The sequence below is a fragment of the Phoenix dactylifera genome, chromosome 3 (genome assembly GCF_009389715.1).
Source record: "Phoenix dactylifera cultivar Barhee BC4 chromosome 3, palm_55x_up_171113_PBpolish2nd_filt_p, whole genome shotgun sequence".
NCBI classification, from domain to species: Eukaryota; Viridiplantae; Streptophyta; class Magnoliopsida; order Arecales; family Arecaceae; genus Phoenix; species Phoenix dactylifera.
The window spans coordinates 17,649,856-17,668,267 of record NC_052394.1 but is presented as its reverse complement, the minus strand read 5'-3'; the positions used below and the strand labels follow the sequence as shown (position 1 = coordinate 17,668,267).

The following is an 18,412-nucleotide window of genomic DNA, read 5'->3' as shown; positions in this document are numbered from 1 at the left end:
CTATTTAATCAATGATAATAAATTGCGGGAAACTTAACATCTTAGTTACGAGCACTTACCATCTTATTGTCCCCTCTCATTTAAAATAAGTTCTTGCTGCACTTCCTCCATTAAAATAGTTATCATGGTTGTCTCTTATCCTCTCACTCATGTGTACCTATTTGTCTTCCAACAGCCTCATGCACCACTTTTTTGCCCATCATAGGCTCGTAATTTTAAAAAGCCTCGCAATGGCATCCATTTTATATTAGTCTAAGCAACTATTATCATCTCATCTTCACCTCTCCATAGTCATTCAAATTCAATGAAAATATAATACAATAAATGCTCCGGTATAATTAGTTTAAAAATAAAATTGCCTGGTTAAATTTCGATCATATAAATGTGTATGGCCGAAATTCAGATACATTCATATGTGGGTGTAATTTGACATGTTTTTAAAAGTTCAGTTGTCAAAAAATTCAGCGCTTATATATATATATATATGGTTAAACATACATACTCATGGTACATATGTATGTATATATATGTATTTACAATTGTAAGTTATAAACTATTGCAAATTCAAGGATCAGATTTCTCATCAAATTCCCATCTTCAAAATCAAAACACAACATTTGCCCTATCATATCATGTATTTTGATAATCAGAAATGATAATAAAAAAGCCTAGAAATAAAAAATATATTTATTTTGGTAATTTCTAATCTATGCAACATACGGACATAAAAATGGATAATTAAAACAATATAAGTCCATGATTTGCTATGACGACAAGTTAAAAATTATACATACATGTCCATAAAGAGAGGATGACCCGACTACATTTAGCCTCAAATATTTCATAGTGAAAAAGAAGGCCATACCTCTTAAAATAAAAATCAATATTGTTAACCATGATCTATGGTGTATAAAAATATCTAAAAATAATAATCATTTATTTTAGCAATCTCCGGCCTATGCATCAAGTAAACACAAAATGAAAGATAGTAATAGCACTAGAGAGCTATAATATGTTATACGCCATATAATTTGGAAATCTAAATCGTTGATCTTAATCTAAATACTTTAAAACATACATAGATCAAATTTCAATTAATTGGATGCTTTTAGATTATAGATCAAACAAAGATATAATATCATACCGTTAAATTGTTTATTTTTTATCCATTCATTACACGGGTAAAAGATCTTGAAAATGTATATCTTTTCTAAGCCTTTTTATGTATTATAAATCATATTCGACATTTTTTTATTTTTAAAGTTGTATTATTAAATTTTACTAGAAAGCATCTTAGTCTCTCTCTATGTATGTGCATGTGTGTGTGTGTATATATATATATGTATATATATGTATATGTAAATACATACATATACACATCATACATACATGGGAGGGGCTTAGAAGTGCATGTTTGGAATTCTATGACCATGGTTCCTTAATCAAGTCAGTAACTTTTGGTGGGGCGGCAAACATCAACCTCATGCCTTCTTGGTTTGTAGTTTCTTTAAAAGCGAGTCAAAACCAGCGAAATATCAAATCCAGGGTAACAGATGGATTCCCATAGTTAGATAGCAACGAGAATTATGCGCTGATGTGGCCCGGGCTACCCGTTTCGGATGCGAAATCCGTGGGCCGGTTCCGCTTTTCTGTGTGCGGCCGCAATTCTAGATCAGGGTGGAAAACAAGATCACGCCACGTCGCGTTCCAGGAAACTTCACGCCCTTGCGGCTCTCCTTACCACCTCCCCTATTTATTTATACCCACACCGACCCTCTCTCTCCTGTTCGCCCGATTTCGAGGTCTCGCGATCCGATTCCCCTCTGATATCTCCCGCTTCTGATGGGCTGACGTTGAAGCCGATCGATTCATTCGAAGATTTGTTGTTCTTGATTCGGTTTTCGCGGTGCTGGGGATTAGGGTGTGGTTGTTGGATTTGAAGAGCATCGACGATGCCTTCGGTGCTCGGGGAATTCTTCCACAGGCGAGCGGCGGGCGCGGCAGCCACGATCTCCTCCCAGACCTCGTTCCATGGCGGTTCTAGTAGTTGTTCCCATCGTCTGAAACAGTTGGAGAAGTGGAATCGTCGTGGTAATCTCTAACATTAGGTCCCCAAGGGTAGATCTCACCCTCGTCCTTCACTCCTTTGGGATTTCTCCTTGCTTTCTTCGTCGTCTTGTTCGTCCTTCTTCTTCTTCTTCTTCTCCGTTTCTGGGTTTGTCAGCAATTCGCCTTATTCTTGGAATTTGCATCTGAATCTGAGTGTGCTCCTCGGGGAACGCCGGGGTTGTTTCCTTGGGTTTGGGCTTTGGATTAGAGGAGTCAGGAGCTTTTGCGTTATTTGCTGTTGTTCGCGGAGATTACAGCGTTCTCGGTTGAGGTAATAGCTCAGTTGCTTGCCTTTATTTGGCCTAGCTTACAATTCTAAATAGAATCCTAGGAAGAAAAATCATTCCTTTTTCTCCGTTGGAGAATGATTTTCTGTCTCATAGCATTTTCTGATGATATGAAAATGCACCGATGTGTATTCTTGTCAAACAATGTTTTAGGACATGCTCTAAGTAAGCCCAGCGCCAAAGGTTTGCTTCAAATCAATGATAACTAGATCTGAGTTGAATGTTTTTCTGATCTGTCATAGGGTTTATTAGCTGACAAGGTCTTTGTGCAATCTGAGGTTAGCAATTTGAGGTTGATTGTTGGGATCAAACAACATAACAATGGTTGCCATTTGCCATGTATATATACTGTATATATTATGTATGTATGTACATATATATATACATATGTTCATATATATATATAATGTATGTATGTGTGTGTGTGTGTGTATAATGTATGTATGTATGTACATATATCTATGTATATATACACATATACATATACATATGTATGCACACACACACACACATATACACATATACATATACATATGTATATATATACACACACACACACATACATATACATATGTGTGTGTGTGTGTGTGTATACATATGTATATGTATATGTGTGTGTGTGTATATACACACACACACACATATACATATACATATGTATGTCTATACACACACACACACATATACATATACATATGTGTGTATATATATATACATACATATGTATATGTATATGTATATGTGTATATATATGTATACATACATATGTATATGTATACGTGTGTGTGTGTGTGTGTATATATATATGTATGTATGTATACATACATATGTATATGTATACGTGTATATGTGTGAGTGTATATATATCTATGTATGTGTGAGTGTATATATGTATCTATATATGTATATATCTGTATACACACACACACATACACATATATCTACACACACACACACATATATATATATATCTGTGTGTGCGCATGTGTACATACATACATATGTATGTATAGATACATATAGATATATATGTATGTATGTATGTATAAGTAAAGCCGCAGCATTTGAGTAGTTTTCTGAATCTGCAACTGCATGTAACTTTAGAACAAGAATTAGAAAAGGAGAACTTGCATCTGCTAGTCGCTCTAACAGCAGTATGCATAACTAAGGTTCCTGAAATGTGCTTGATTATCTCAGGGTATGCATTTGCTCTATAAGTTACTGATGTATTTCAGATACTTCTAGAAGTTGTAGTTCTGTACATTGGTTAAATGCTCTAGCAATTACAATCTTCAAAAATTGAAACATGTATCATGAACTATTACTTAAAATGAGTTATATTTCCATCTTTTGGCTCAAATATTTCAAGAATTATGCTATCTAGATTAATGAAGATATCATGGATAACAAAATCAGTGCATGAAACAACTTAGTACTGTTCAGTAGTTTAATAAAATAATGCGTTGAAATTAGATATTTTTGTATTAGTGAGGCAAAATATAATGCAGAAGGAGTTCTATCAAGCTTTAGTTTTAGCTTAGTTGAATAATAAGTTACTATTGGCAGCTTCCATTTTTTGTTCTGCTTCTCATTTCTCTTTGTGATATCTTATGCATACATCACGGGCTTGAGCGTTGGGGCATTTACTTTGTGCGAAAAAAATTCCAAAGATTAGGTCTATCCCCAATTTGTCCTTCCCAAGGTCCCTAATTTCTGGGACCATAACTGGGTGCTGTGCACATAATACATAATAAGAATTGGAAGACCTAAGAATGAGAAAAGTATCTATCAAGTAATTTACCTTTTCCTTCTTTGAAGTACATTACCATACAATTATGTTCTACGTATCAAGAAGACATCATGTATGAAGCTCATCTATAGGCTTGCAGGTACTCCGCTCTATTAATGCAAGCCTTTTCTATAGTGACTTTTCTGACTTCTTCTGTTATTTGCCAAGAAAAGTACAGGGAATTTGGCATGCTTTATAATATTGGCAGTTCAGGCGTTTACATGCCACCCAGTTATTTCCTTAATGTTTAATAAGGATTTGATGGTCTTCTGATAAGCTTGTTGTTATTTTTTTTTTATCACAATAAGTCAGCCATTACCATTATGAGAATGAGTTATAAGAACGTTATTTTCGTTCATGTCTATTTAGTGTAGTATGAAATAAAATTACTTTTTCTAACATGGACTCCTGTCAGATTTCATCACAGCAATCCCTGGATGGGAAGATCCACACCTTGTGCAAGTCCAACTTCTGATGATGCTGGCTGCAAATTATCTTTCTTCAGTGCTAACTATAAGCAATCATGCATGGAACAAGACCAGCGTACTTATGGTATTATGGAAAAGAATGTGAAGGGAATGTCTTTGGAGGACATTGATATTTCCTCTATAACTGAGAATGGTGATTTGAGCATTCAAGAACTTGGAGTCACTTTTAATGAAGTCCTGCATATTCGTGAGAGCCATGAGTGTTTGGATAACAGTAATGTCATGTTAAATCAGGATGAGTTCTGCACTGACACTGAAATGCACTCTCTCTCTGTTGATACAAATATGTTAAAAGGTTTAAGCAAATGTGAAACAATGTTATTCTCAGAGTTAGAGATGTTGCAATCACGTCCTTTAGACATAGATGTAGGAGAGGGATCATCAAGAACAGTAGTGCATATTGAGGGTTCTTCTAAGCCTGTAAGTTCTGCATTTCTGTATGCATTTAACTTGTGAAAGTAGGTGTTATTTAAATTATGGGAAGATGCTTAGCATAATTATGTTAGGGTATATTGGGTGTCAGTGTAGTTGCTGATCACTTAATTTACATTGAGATTAATATACTGAAAATTGTCTGATAAGTTGTGTCTACATCAATCAGATTGTAACACTTACGTTAAATGCAAAATGTGTAATGACCACTCTTTACTGTTGTTCTATTTTTGTTGTCTGAGTTTCAGTGAATATTTTAAATTGTGTATTTTTAATTCCTTCGATTTACTGCCTGCAAATCACTTTTTTTTTATAATAGTATATTATTGCCAGTTAAGATGATGTTTTTGGAGCATACTTAATGTAATGCATTCCATTTTTTTGCATCTTAAGCTGCAACCTTTACCACCGGGGATATATTTTATTGTTGACCTGTTTATATAATTAATAAACATAATTTAGTTGTTGATGTTTAATATAAAAAATAATGTTGAATGATTTAACATGCATAATCTGAATTTTGGGACTTCTATCATTGTAGTTTTGATATTTATGATAGCAGAATATTCATGTGACATGACTAACCACTTTTGATTTATGTGAATTGTACCTGTTACACTATGCAAATTTGCCAATGCTTTCTTATGTTGCTTGAGTATTATATTATTACCCATGATAGTTCCCTGTCAAAATTTGGATTGTTCATTTTGTGAATGTAGTTATGCCTCTTCTGTCAATCTGATGACATGAGGTTTGTCAGGTTGAGCTATCTAGAACCTGCCTTGCAATTACCATGTTTCCGTGTGTCCAGGCCATCAACAAGCATCAAATTGAAGGTTATAATACAATAATATCTATGCTCATAAAGTATGATAAACCATAATTTTTTTGTCATTTATTTTGAAGGTTTAATTTGCTTAGGAAGAATTGATGTCACATGTTTCTTAATAGGTGCTTATGTGGTCCTGCTTGGGTAATTAAGCTGCAGTGCCTAGCTTCATGTGGTTGAACTGGTGCCTTTACACACACAAAGATGACAGTTCATTGTATGGAGATCCATTTTAATGTTGATGTATCATTTTGGATGTTATATAAATCGTGTGCATTTTTCTCAATTTTAGATGTCTTTTGTCATTTTGTTCCTAGAATTACCTGATTGTCCTGTGTTTTTGTCTGTGTCTACAACATGTTTCCTAAGATGTTGATTGATGAAATTCCATGCTGTATTTTTGGAACTTTGGACGCTGTAACCTTGTTTTGAAAAGTATTTGCACAACTGAAGCTGAATTTTTATGATGCTCATAAATTGTTCTGGTGGCACCATGTTTTACTAGTATCTCGATGTTATATAAGTTTTCTTGTCTATGAAGTCTTCAGTATGTGAAATTTTAAGCCATACGATATTTTAGTGGACAATGTTGTCCATGAATTATGCATTCCAAAATTAAGGAACTAAGGAAAGTTAATATCATGCACATTGCAAGCTTTGCAAGATCTGTATAATATGCTTTTCATTTAAAAAAGAATAGGATATTGCAAAGCAGTCATTGGTCATTAAGAACAAACAACAGTAGGAATTGACTAAGATAACAAGAAACCTTTCCATGATTTATTGTTTACTCTTGTGCTCTCTGTTCTTTTTCTCATTTTCTTGAAAGACCTTGATGGTGTCCTTCCACCATTTTGAATTTTGTATCATATATAAATGCTTATTTGTTTATGTTCTGAATGAGCTAGAATCACTACCACAAGCTATGAAAAAAGCATGACTCGCAAGTTTCAAATGGCATGATTTTCCCTTCGTTTTTTAGGCATTGGATAAAAGAGTCAGTCATGGTTGCTTCGTGAAGTGAACCTTCACAGGAGATCTGTTGATCAACATGGCGTGCCATGTACTTGACACTGATCCATGAAATATTCTAGGTTCGGGCTATTTTGATAGTCAGAGATTATTTCAAAGAACAATAGGAGAAATTAGTTGGCAAATTTTGAGCTGACAGATTGTATATCTAACTGTACAATTTTACTTTGTTTCTTCCAATATTTTCTGTATTATTTGTCATTTGCCTGCTAAAACTTTGTCTCTTTCACATGTTATACAATCTCTTTTTTGTTTATTATCTAAATGACCAGTAGTATATCACAAATTTAGCATTTTTTCTTTTTTGATGAGAAAAGAGGCAAAGCCACCCTTTCTTTTATTGAGAGAAAAATTGAGAAGGGATATACTATCAGGTGAATAGCTCTTCTGTAGAACTGATTACGACATAGGTACATTTCACCTATCATCATAAAACATGTGACAAAGCAACATTGGCATTAGTTTGTAGCACCTAGCACTTTGTCCAATGCCCATGGGATTTAGTAACGAAAAGGCAAATTTTATATGAGATCTAATTGCCTCTAATAATATGCATGTTTGGTGAAAGAGTGAAACATTACCAAGCATATGTTATAAAAGCATGCAACTGTTTTCATGAATACTATCATTTGTTTCTCCATGTCGCTAAGGCTATACGCAATACTCATGTATCTCACAGCTCAGGGATAGAAGAGCAGCAAAACTTTACGATTGTCTCTGACAATGTACTGTAAGTTAACAATGATTTGTCTGTCCTGTCTCCTAACAGACTACTGCAAAGTTGGTGTCTGCCATGAAAGGAAGTCGTAAACAAGAGGGGCTGCTCCCGAAGATAAAGTTGAGCCTGAAGTGGGCGCCAGATGTCTATGACCCACCCTCAACATCTGAGTCACACACAGTAAAGGGTCATCGCCATCATTCCGAGTCCATAAAAAGGGATTATTACAAGCACAAGCATACCAGGAGCAAGTCCTCTCGAGGGAGCGGTGGTGACCTTAAACATGCTTACAGGAGAAGTGCTAGCAATTCAATCAATCGTCGAATCTTGAGGTCCTCTTTCTCATGAAGTCTGCTTGTTAGATCTCTTTTTATGCTACCATGGGATCAGAACCATGCATGGATATTGTTGCTGTCCTCCTATTCATAAATTGTCTCCTCTTTTCAGGTTCCGAGTGGTTGATGATAGATCCACAATAAATGATCGTGGTCGGTCCGATGGGGAGGTCCTGGACTTTGCAGTTAGGACCCAAGAATTGAAGTGTGGAAGCAACTTCTGCATGGATTCACTTTCTGCAGACCATTTTCCAGTTGCCAACGCATCCTGAGTGAGTGGAAACTTTTAGACCGTGAAGCAACGCTTTTCTTTGCTTATGAATAAAGATCACGACTGCCGGCATGCAGAATAGTTGTTTGATTCATCTTTCTTGGACATCCAGAGCTGAATTCTCTGTTTGTTGGTTGATAATATGCACCATCGACAGTGATTCTCTTGTTTGTCTGTCCTCATAGAACTGAAGACAATCGATTTAATTATTGAGAGCAGTCTGTTGTTTTAATAATTCATGCCAATTGGAACAATTCTTTGCTGGCCGTCTCCCGTTGGTGACCCGGAGAGGAGCTGGAAGGAGTAGATTTTTTGTTCTGATGCGAGGTTGATTTATGCTTCACCGGATGGGTGGCTGACATGGTTGGCGCTCGGGAGGTGGGCACATCGAGCACGGTCGAGTCCTCGGGCCCATGGTTAAATTGGAAACGCCTTGAACCATACCGAGTTGTATCAAAATATTTTTAAGTAGACTATCAAAATGATTAAATAGGTGTTCTTCTGATCAACTTTTTTTTCTTAAATAAATTAGTGTCGTGCCAACTTTTTTTGGTAATGGTGATTGGTGGGACATTGCCTGTACCTGAACGGGAGGGTCTGTACGTTAGATTTTGTCGTGTTTTGCACGTTGTATGGACTCGCACATGATCGGTAATTACAAAAACCAGATAAACAGAATGTGCTGTGATCGAGGGTAAGTTGTGATTAGCTCCTAATTTACTTTATCCTGTTATCTAAAGATGAGTTGTTCGTTAAGTTTAACCCAATCCTTCTGTTTCTCTCAAACTGGAACATTTGCTGAACCAATCTGGTATTTTCCCTTATGGTAGGATGTTCAATCTTCTCAGGAGAAAAAAACGCATTGCTTCTGCATCTCATTAGTAGCTTTAGCTTGAATATCTTATTATTCCATTTTTTTCCACGTACTCCAGCATGTTGTGGTTAGCAGGAAGTCCCATCCTATTTTTGACTCTTTTCCTTAATGGTTTGTCTCCAGTCGCTCCATATCCCCTCGATTGTGTTGGGTATAGGCTGCATGGATACCAGACTCCAAATTTTTTCCCAGATTGATTGTGTGAACTCGCATGTTACAACACGAAAAAACTGATGCAGTCCTTCAGATCTGCCTTTGGATCCTTATGCCGATGGTGTAGTGCTTGTGAAAAAACTCTATAGCTCTGATTCCTAGGCATGAAAAAGGATATATAGACCAATTAAGTTCCATCATCACCCCAATATTGGAGAACGTTTTGGAACGCCGACCGAGATGGATTAAATAATAAAGTTCTCAAGCATGATAACATAGAGTAGGGTGCAATGTTATGTCCCGCAAAGATATTGGACTGCAATTATAACCAAAAAAAAATAATCTTGGACTGTCATGGTCTTTTGAGTAAAACCATTGATTGATCATGATCCGCGTCTGCGAATCATGGAGTCGAAATTTTGATAGCATCATTTCTGGATCCCCCAAGATGACAAACTTGAGTAAAATTTGCTCGTAAATTGATCAGATGACGTAGCAAATGGAGCAAGGATAGCAGTCAGAGATTAAACCTGTACAAAATACAGTCAGGAACTCACACAGAGTACAAATGTACAGGCCACAAAACCGCGTGGCAGGTGTGAAAACCTCCTCTGAAGCTTTGAATTCGACGTCGTAAAGTTAAAACATCCAGACTGACAAGGGGACCCGGCTTGGATCTCATCCAAGGCCACCCCCGTCCGTATAAAGTAAAAGCTAAAAGGCATTTATGAGGGTGTCGGTGCGCGGTAAATGCGGTGGTAGCTTTTAATTAACCGTCCCCAACTCGCAACTATAAATTGGGGTGGCAGCCGCACAGCAGCATCGGATTCTTGCAGTCTCGGCGTCATCCTGCAAATGGGGAGATCTACTCATGCTCTTCTCTTCTTGCTCCTCCTCCTTTGCTGTGCTGCAATGGCAGTCTCAACCAAGGTCCTTCTCTTCCCTTTCCCCTCATTTTTCACTTCCTCAAAAGGGTTATCACTTAAAAAGCTCGCAAAGCTGTCTATTGTAAGATGTTTTCTCCCCCTTTCTGACGCATTTTCATATTTTAGGACGTATTTGGTGAAGATACTGGGCTGAGTTTGGTTGCAAGAAAGGTTGGAGAACATTAAAGAATCAAAACAAGTTCTCATCCTTCATTTTCACAGCAATGTAGCAGGATAGAAAGGTCCAGGCTGACTCTTGCTTTTTTTTTTTTCCGAATTTATTTGGCAGGAGCATCATAAGCATTCTGGGTTTTCTGAGGGAGGTATGGTTATAAATCACTTGGCTTCTTTTTCTTTTCTATTATTGTTTCAAATAATTGCTTCACTAGAATTATATGGGTTGTAAATGCGGCACTTTCATCTTATGAACTGTTGTGCTTTAGTTTAAGATTAGGCTGCATTGTCTGATTATGATTTGAGAGTGGTGGTCCGGGTGGGTTTCAGATCGCGCAATTAGTAGTTTCCTATGGTTGTTTTGGATCTGCGCAAATCTTAGGCTAGTTGGGCTCAGTAAACGGTGGAGCGCGTTGAGAACATCTTGAGAGCTGGGTTCAGACCAGCATAATATTTCCAGATCTAGAACCAAATCTTATTGGATCTAACCTTAGATCTATACAGGTACTGGATCTGTACTTAGTGTTAGATATTTCAAATAAATTCAAATAGTTACTTCTGAAAACCTTCATTAGACTTGAATATTCCACTATCAGTTCAAGTATTAGATATTTTAAAAAGTTGCTGGAGACATGTTGCAACCTTTATCATGTAAGAGCTATCTTATTATAAGATTCCAGTTCCAAAACAGTCTTAATGATAATAGACAACCGCTGCATAACAAGAATTATAAATGAACCATCCTTCCTTTAAGGTCAGTACAAGTAATCTCTACAGCAGTGAGATTAACCTCCTTGCCTGACAACTTCCAAGCTTTTGGACTTCTTAAATTTCTTGTAATTCGATAATACTTGACAGAGACGGCAGCAAAACTTTAACATGAAAATTTTGAAGAAGAAACAACAAAACTCGTTTTCTTGCAAATCTTTCTACATATCAGTCTTCATTAGGCGAATGACCACTGAGCAACCCAGATGCTGTCATCAAAGTGTATTCCACTCATTTGAAAGTGGCCATTAACATTTGCTGTTTAGTGTGTCTGTTTATATAGATACATTTATATGTGAGCTCTTGTCTGTGTCTGTGACTGCGCGCGCGCATGCATGTCTGCGCATGAACATATGTCTATATGAAGCTGATGATCTGCATACATTTATAATTTCTTGGATGGGATTTTGCAGAGTGCCCTGATGCCTGTCAATTTAGGTGCTCCAAGACTGCATATAAGAAGCCATGCATGTTCTTCTGCCAGAAGTGTTGTTTCAAGTGCAGGTGTGTTCCCCCTGGGACCTATGCCCACAAGGAGGTTTGCCCATGTTACAACAACTGGAAGACAAAGAGAGGAGGCCCCAAATGCCCTTGAATCTTTCTGCTTCTCTATAAGGTTCTGGTTATCTTCGGAATGCACAAGATATGCAGAGGACCAGCTTACTACCTCCATCTTTTTATATCACTAAAGAAATATTAGTTATCTATGGAACGCGACTCTCGTATTCTGATGCTCTAATGCCATTTATGATGTGATCGTTTCAGACAGCTGATGCCATGCTGCTATCTAAATTATAATTGAAAGCTTGCATCTGCTTTCACTTGGCACAGAAAATGTTTCTGATGAGCTCATATCCTGCTAATACTAATTTCAGATATTTCCCTCATGGTGTAGCCATAATAACCGTTTATTAAAAAATCCCTATGTTTTCCTAGATCAAAATGCAGCAATTTGAGACTTGAAAGCATAAAAAGCCACACACGCAGAGAGAGAGAGAGAGAGAGAGAGAGAGAGAGAGAGATCAGCAAAGATGGTGCAAGTATTCAACCATGCACAAGCACGGGGGACAGAAGCCAATGAAAACCCCAACAAAAGGGAAAATTAACTAAATAGAGGAGACTAATCTCCGTTACATCTGAAAAAGCTGCCAGCAGATACCATACCTAAAATGAAATTGAAAAAAATCAGGGAAGGAGAGAGGGTTTAACTTCGAGGGATAGATTGGGTTTTACATGAGTACTCTCACCTTATCATGGATAGAGGGGGGAAAATAGACCCAATAAAATTTCCACCAAAAGCTCATGCTCTTGAAATAAAACCTCCTCACATGCATAAAGAAGCCAACTGCTTAAATGATTGTTCCTCCAAGGGCACCTAGAAAAACAAGAGGGTAAAATTAAGGCATTACAGTAGGTCCTCTCATATTATATAAGATCTTAAAAAAAAAAGAAAAAAAAAAGAACAAAGAGATAATGTATACTATTGGCTGGAACCTACAATATATTTCCACAATTAAGAATTGAAAAAAATTCCACATCCCAAGAAGACATGTTTATAGGAACAAATCATCAGCTTTCTTTTTTCTGTTCATGTCCCTTTCGCATTCTATTAAAGGGTTTACTAAGGTTTTAAATTGGCCACAAGCTAAGGAATCAGATTCTTTCCTTTATTTTATGAGGAAATAACTAAGGAATCAAGTTCTACCAATATGATACTCTACGGTATGTTCCATGCAGGTGAAGAATCGAAATGATGCTGAGATCCATAGATTATGATACAGACTGGTACTTAGCACCTACCATATAAGGTCATCCATGTAAGAACTAGAATTCTATTGACCAGACTAATTAATACGTTATCTCACTATTTTGAGTGGTTTGATGCTTCCTCATGCCATTTTATGCTTTATTTAGAAACTCTTAGACGAACAGAGCAAACGTTCATGCCTTAGGATGCTACAAGCTTAGATGGGTCATAAATTATGTCCTGTTCAAGTTAGAGTTTTTTCCCGAGCCACAAAGCAATTAACAACTAGCTAAATGTTAAGAGGTATAGGTTTGCATGGCATTTATCATACAACATGTGCACGCTTTCTAGAGAATCCTGAATCTTTTCATGTGGAATGTGAAAAATGGTCACTCGGTACAGTACAGTATGCCTACCATGCCAAGAACTAACTAGCACAATCATTATATACAATAGTTTGATACTTGATTAGTTGATTCTAGCAACAGCATGCAATGGCTGCATAAAGAATATATTGTGTAATTTGTTTATCAATATTCTCAAATGTAAAATTGTAAATACAGCTCCTAAAACCCTTGGATTAGGATATCTCAAAAATGACAGCTTGTTATAGAAAAACTATAATATTTGCAGGAAAGCTTCCTTCATCAAGTAAAAATATTGATGCATGCATGATTCTTACCTTCAGGTGTCCCATCCAGGTTAGACCTCTAGCAGAAATGTAGCTCTTGTAAAACCAATTGACATCTATGACAAGGGTCCATTGTAACTCTCTTTCCATTTCTTTCTCAAGATTTAGTACGTATCATATTAGTTGATCAGGACAACTGAGCTTCTTTCTCCAGTTTTTCTTCAATATGCTTTATTAAATGAACAAGCATGAGCCTTTTCCCCATATACAAAGAAGAGGGGGTTAGCTGAATGTCCACTGATGGTTGGTCAACTTTCAAGAGTTTACAATAAGCATGATCTTTCTTTTGCACTTAGAATGCAGAAATCTATCTAACAAGCAATCACCAGAAGTCATTGCAAGAACAAACTCCATTGACAAAACGATGAAATCGAACACGATCCCTTACAATAATCTCTCTGTTATATGCCTTGCTTATTATCTTTGTCACCTCATGGCAATCACTGCAAACCCTCAAGTTCTTCACCACCCGGATCGGAACAGGTGCCTTAGTTTTCAACAATCCAAAAGCAATGGCTAACCTCTCACTGTGCTCGCACAGAGCGACTTCTTTCTCCTCTTCACCAACATCATGCAAGACCGCTGAAGTCCATGGCTCATGGCCAGCAAGTCGAACCCGCTCAGTTATCTCTCTCAGTACCTTCCTTATCTCCTTGATCTCTGGATGCGACTCATCACCCACCACAAACTCATGTAAGAAACCATCAACTTCAATAGAACTGCAGCCAGGGACAACCTTAACACCATTGTCCTTCATCTTTTTCCTCATGTAGCTCACCTTTTCCCACTGAGAGCTGGATGCATAAAGGTTAGATACTAGGACATAATTCTCTGCACTAAGTGGCTCTAACTCAAGAAGTTGCTTTGCAACAAGCTCTGCTTTATCAAGACTTCCATTACTCTTGCATCCTACCAGAAGTGTCCTCCAGATTACGGAATTCGGCATGATAGGCATGGTATTTACAAATGAATAAGCTTCTTCAAAAAGGCCAGATCTACACAGTAGATCAACCATGCATCCATAATGCTCCATCATGGGTTCAATGCCCAACTCATGCATGATAGACCAAAATCGCCGACCATCACTTACTAATCCACTATGAGCGCATGCAGATAAAACACCAATAAAGGTCACATGGTTAGGCCTCACCTGAAAATTGATGGAAGAATTGTCAAAAGAAAGTTCCACCAAAAAAAATGTACATTTCATCAGCAAAACTTTTAGTTCATGCATATCAGCAAACCCACATGTTGGCAAGCTTGCAGAAACACGAATGCTCATAAAATATAATATATGAAAAATGTTTCATATGTCAATTCTGTGTACAATTAATTCACATTTCACTGGTGGAAACTACCATCAGTAATATCTATCAAGTATATCGGATGTAATAAGATAGGATGCTCATTTCAAGCATGCAGTTGGTTCTAACTGAAAGCAAATTCTTTCCAATATACATTCAAATACCCAAATCCATTATTGCAGCAATGTATCTATTATTGCTGAATGGAAGTAGCAATACGCTTGTTTCATTAGTTAAACTACTGCAAAGTACATAAAATAGTGGGAAGTTATGGAGTTGCATTACGGGGTATTCAGCAGAAAGTAACATGAGGAATAATAATAAAGAGGTACAATGTCATTCTATCTTGGATGGCACTCATAAAGGTGGGCGCATCCATTTTTTGACATAGCTATGGACTTTAGTGCTATTTCCAGTCACTACTTATTCATCTCCATGGCTGCAAAGAATGTATTTGTGTGCCATTTAATGCTAAAGTCATTTCACATAACTGTCCATTGTGCATAGATCGTATCCCAGTACCTTGGACTCTAACATTCTTGAGAAAAGCTCCAAAGCATCTTTTACAAGTCCATGTATCGCCAGGCCAACAATCATTGAGCTCCAAGCCTTCGTATCCCTCACCTCCATCCTATCAAACACCTTCCTTGCCCTGTCTATTTCCCCGCACTTGGCATACATATCAATTAGCGCAGTTTTCAGCTCAAGATCAGCTTTGATTCCATTCCTGTCGATAAAAGCATGCACCCACTTCCCTAAATCCAGCGCCCCCGCCTTGGCACAAGCTTGAATCACACTGACCATTGTCACCTCATCCGGACTGATCCCCGCCCCCTGCATCTCCCGGAACAACTCCAATGCCGCATTCACCAACCCCAACCTCGCGTACCCACCAATCATCGCGCTCCAAGCGATCAAATTCTTATCAGGGATTTCATCAAAAATCAATCTTGCGGCAACAAGCTCTTCACATTTCGCATAAAAATTCAACAATCCAGTCTGAACAAACGGGCTCGAATAAAGCCCGTGTTTAAACGCATGGCAATGGATTTGGCGGCCTTCGAGGAAAGCCGAGATAAGCGAGCAAGCTTTCAGAACGAAGGCGAGGGTGAAGCTATTGGGGAGAGCAAAGCCTTTCTGGAGCATTTGTTTGTAGAGAAAGATGGGTTCTTTGGAGGGATGGGGGAGCTGGGAGGACCCCCGGATCATAGAGTTCCAGGAGAAGACGTTTGGGTGGGGAATTTGGGCGAACAGGCGACGGGCGTAGGCGAGGTCGCCGGAGGGGGAGAGGGCGCAGAAAGCGAGGATCTTGGAGAGGGCGTAGAAGGAGGAGGAATTGGCGGGGGATTTGACGAAGTGAGCGTGGATTTGGCGGAGGGTTCTCATATCCGGGCATTTTTGGATCAAAGAGGCAACACATTCTTCTTCTAGGAGTTCACAGGGGTGAGATACTGATGGGGGAGTCCTATTGGTGACTGGGGAGTGGAAAAGCCTGCAATGGTTGCTCTTGTAAAGATATGGCATGGAATAAAATTTTGGAACTGAAGAGTTGGAGATGGTTCAGTAATGTGAGAAGTGGCATGAAAGGAGATTGGGCCTTTGTGCTCTTTCAAAGTTTATTGGAGTAAGAAGGGTGAAAGGAAGTGGCTCCAGTTTGTACCAAATTATTTTAAGTCTTACGTTCAGTTTTAAGAGACCCTTCAAGACACTTGGTTCACAGAAAAATATTTTCTCACCAGAATATTTTTTTAAAAAAATAATTTAAAAAAATATGATGCCTAAAAAAATAGTTTTGGCAAGTTTGATTGATTATGAAAAAATGACACATTGCAAAATGGTTTGTGTTTGGATTCACCTTTGATTTAGCCCTTAAGCTTGCGAAACAACATTACCTGAATCAGATCTTAGGATATAACCAACTCCTGCCTTAACTTACTCAGGGTGGAAAGAGCCATCAACTTTAGGCTTTATCCATCCAAGCTTACCTGCATATGTTGTCATAGAAGAATTGAAGGAAACTACTAGTTCTTTCGGATGAAAACAACAAAAATTATTTTACTCGTAGCTCATCTTGGGTTACTCTCGGGCTAAGTTTGGGTCAATCCACCTAAGGTACTATTTGGATATTCCTATAGATTGGGCTCAAAATTCTGTAGGAAATAAGCTTGTGGGCCCATCTAGCTCTTATTTTTTAAGAGACTATTCAAACCTAGCCAACATCCTTGCCTCTAGGATGTAGGAAGGGAAAGAAAAAAGAAATTCTATGAAGATATTTTTTTCTTCCCAGAGAATTTAGGTCGAGTGGAGTTTTGTTGATACATGGTCATACTTAAACAGATGGCCCAATTCACAAACCCTACACAATTTTCAATCCAACCCTATAGAAACAGCCAAACCATAATTGATTTAATGTTAACTGGGCTTCAGCTAAATTATATTGGGCCATGGGCATCCTTGTCTGAACTTTCTTCAACCTTTCTACAACGTGGCCTGCGACAAAACTTGAGGTGGGTTAACCAAATGGCCTCACAAAACCAGGTCGTATGCTTCCAAATACTTCTTTTAGTTGGGCTGGATTTTGGTTACCAGACATCAAGTTGCATATGGTTGGGTCAGGTTTTGGGCTGAAGGTTGATCCCTTGTCAGTATACTTCAAAAGTAAAATCCTGATATGATTTGAGTAATCTTAGTAACATTTGCAGATAAGATTCTGATCAAAGAATAAATTCGCATTATCCATAAAGATTTCATGAGATCACACTCTATTCTAATAAGTTCCCTTATCCTACTTGATGCCATCCAACCCACCCTAATTTCAATTGCGCTCCGGTTAAGGTGTCATGGAGTCAGGCTGGATTCAGATTGTTTGAATTGGGTTCTAAGTCAGGATTCTATTGGATTAGAGCTCTGTTTGAGTTTAGTTGTGTCAAAGCTGAGGCCAATTCAACTGAGGCCAAAACAGAATTGGCCCAGCTAGCTAAATGTGCACCACATCATTTTGATGATTGGTTGTTTAGAGATGAAGATAATCCTGATTGGTTGTTTAGAGATCAAGATTATCCTATCATTTGTGGACGAGGACACCAAAGTTGTCCCTGTTGACAAATTTAGACCCCTGACCAACCAATAATTCAAAATATTTCCCCTCGTGAGCGCAAGTCTGGATCACCAAATCTTTCCTCCAACGGCCAAAAACGAAACGCCAACGGTCGTCACCGCCGGATGTGTCCCTCCCACACCACCGCACGTTCGATCCCCCGTTCACGTGAAACCCGTGGCTCCGCACGTGCTGCGTGGACGTATAGCTTCCTGCCTCGAATGTCGGGAACGTGGCCAGATGTCCATCCGACGGTGATAGGGCCTCAGGACCACCGGATTACTTACGGTGGTCTCAATTGATGGACCACGGAAAGAACGGAGCCGCGAGTTGTGGTAGCGCAGGCCCACCGATGCCGGCAAGGGTGGTACAGCAATCCAACGGACAA

At 38.1% G+C, this 18,412-nt stretch overlaps 3 protein-coding genes across 5 annotated transcripts; 2 read left to right on the top strand and 1 right to left on the bottom strand.

Annotated features, from left to right (window-relative positions):
• Positions 1-1,768: 1,768 nt before the first annotated feature.
• LOC103709078 lies at positions 1,769-8,968 on the top strand. 2 transcript variants are annotated; one of them, XR_005511123.1, is made up of 5 exons: positions 1,769-2,380; positions 4,601-5,093; positions 5,866-5,941; positions 7,736-8,016; positions 8,132-8,968. XR_005511123.1 is itself a non-coding variant. In XM_017843320.3 (4 exons), exons 2-4 carry the CDS (start codon positions 4,623-4,625, stop codon positions 8,289-8,291), a joined length of 912 nt encoding a protein of 303 aa, XP_017698809.2. In that variant the 5' UTR covers positions 1,774-2,380; positions 4,601-4,622; the 3' UTR covers positions 8,292-8,968. The 2 variants fall into 2 exon arrangements, 1 of the variants encoding a protein (XP_017698809.2); XM_017843320.3 differs by lacking the exon at positions 5,866-5,941 and having other exon boundaries at positions 1,774-2,380.
• A 1,119-nt stretch (positions 8,969-10,087) lies between these two features.
• Positions 10,088-12,009, top strand: LOC103709077 (gibberellin-regulated protein 5-like). The gene is made up of 4 exons (XM_008794263.3): positions 10,088-10,247; positions 10,370-10,414; positions 10,533-10,566; positions 11,599-12,009. Exons 1-4 carry the CDS (start codon positions 10,173-10,175, stop codon positions 11,778-11,780), a joined length of 336 nt encoding a protein of 111 aa, XP_008792485.1. The 5' UTR covers positions 10,088-10,172; the 3' UTR covers positions 11,781-12,009.
• LOC103709076 (pentatricopeptide repeat-containing protein At2g02980, chloroplastic-like) lies at positions 10,518-16,858 on the bottom strand. 2 transcript variants are annotated; one of them, XM_008794262.4, is made up of 4 exons: positions 15,450-16,858; positions 13,615-14,773; positions 12,433-12,560; positions 10,518-12,349 (listed from the first exon to the last, which is right to left on the bottom strand). In XM_008794262.4, the coding sequence occupies exons 1-2, from the start codon at positions 16,449-16,451 to the stop codon at positions 13,946-13,948; spliced, it is 1,830 nt and encodes a 609-aa protein (XP_008792484.2). In that variant the 5' UTR covers positions 16,452-16,858; the 3' UTR covers positions 10,518-12,349; positions 12,433-12,560; positions 13,615-13,945. The 2 variants fall into 2 exon arrangements, with proteins under 2 accessions (XP_008792484.2, XP_026661198.2); XM_026805397.2 differs by having other exon boundaries at positions 10,518-12,560.
• Between the last annotated feature and the right edge of the window lie 1,554 nt (positions 16,859-18,412).

Coding starts and splice junctions, on each gene's coding strand:
- LOC103709078 (XM_017843320.3), top strand. CDS start 4,623: ATGGGAAGATCCACACCTTGTGCAAGTCCAACTTCTGATGATGCTGGC. Junction 5,094..7,735: donor TTGAGGGTTCTTCTAAGCCT/GTAAGTTCTGCA, acceptor GTCTCCTAACAG/ACTACTGCAAAGTTGGTGTC. Junction 8,017..8,131: donor ATCAATCGTCGAATCTTGAG/GTCCTCTTTCTC, acceptor TCCTCTTTTCAG/GTTCCGAGTGGTTGATGATA.
- LOC103709077 (XM_008794263.3), top strand. CDS start 10,173: ATGGGGAGATCTACTCATGCTCTTCTCTTCTTGCTCCTCCTCCTTTGC. Junction 10,248..10,369: donor CAATGGCAGTCTCAACCAAG/GTCCTTCTCTTC, acceptor TTCATATTTTAG/GACGTATTTGGTGAAGATAC. Junction 10,415..10,532: donor TGAGTTTGGTTGCAAGAAAG/GTTGGAGAACAT, acceptor TTTATTTGGCAG/GAGCATCATAAGCATTCTGG.
- LOC103709076 (XM_026805397.2), bottom strand. CDS start 16,451: ATGCCATATCTTTACAAGAGCAACCATTGCAGGCTTTTCCACTCCCCA. Junction 14,774..15,449: donor CAAGAATGTTAGAGTCCAAG/GTACTGGGATAC, acceptor ATCAATTTTCAG/GTGAGGCCTAACCATGTGAC.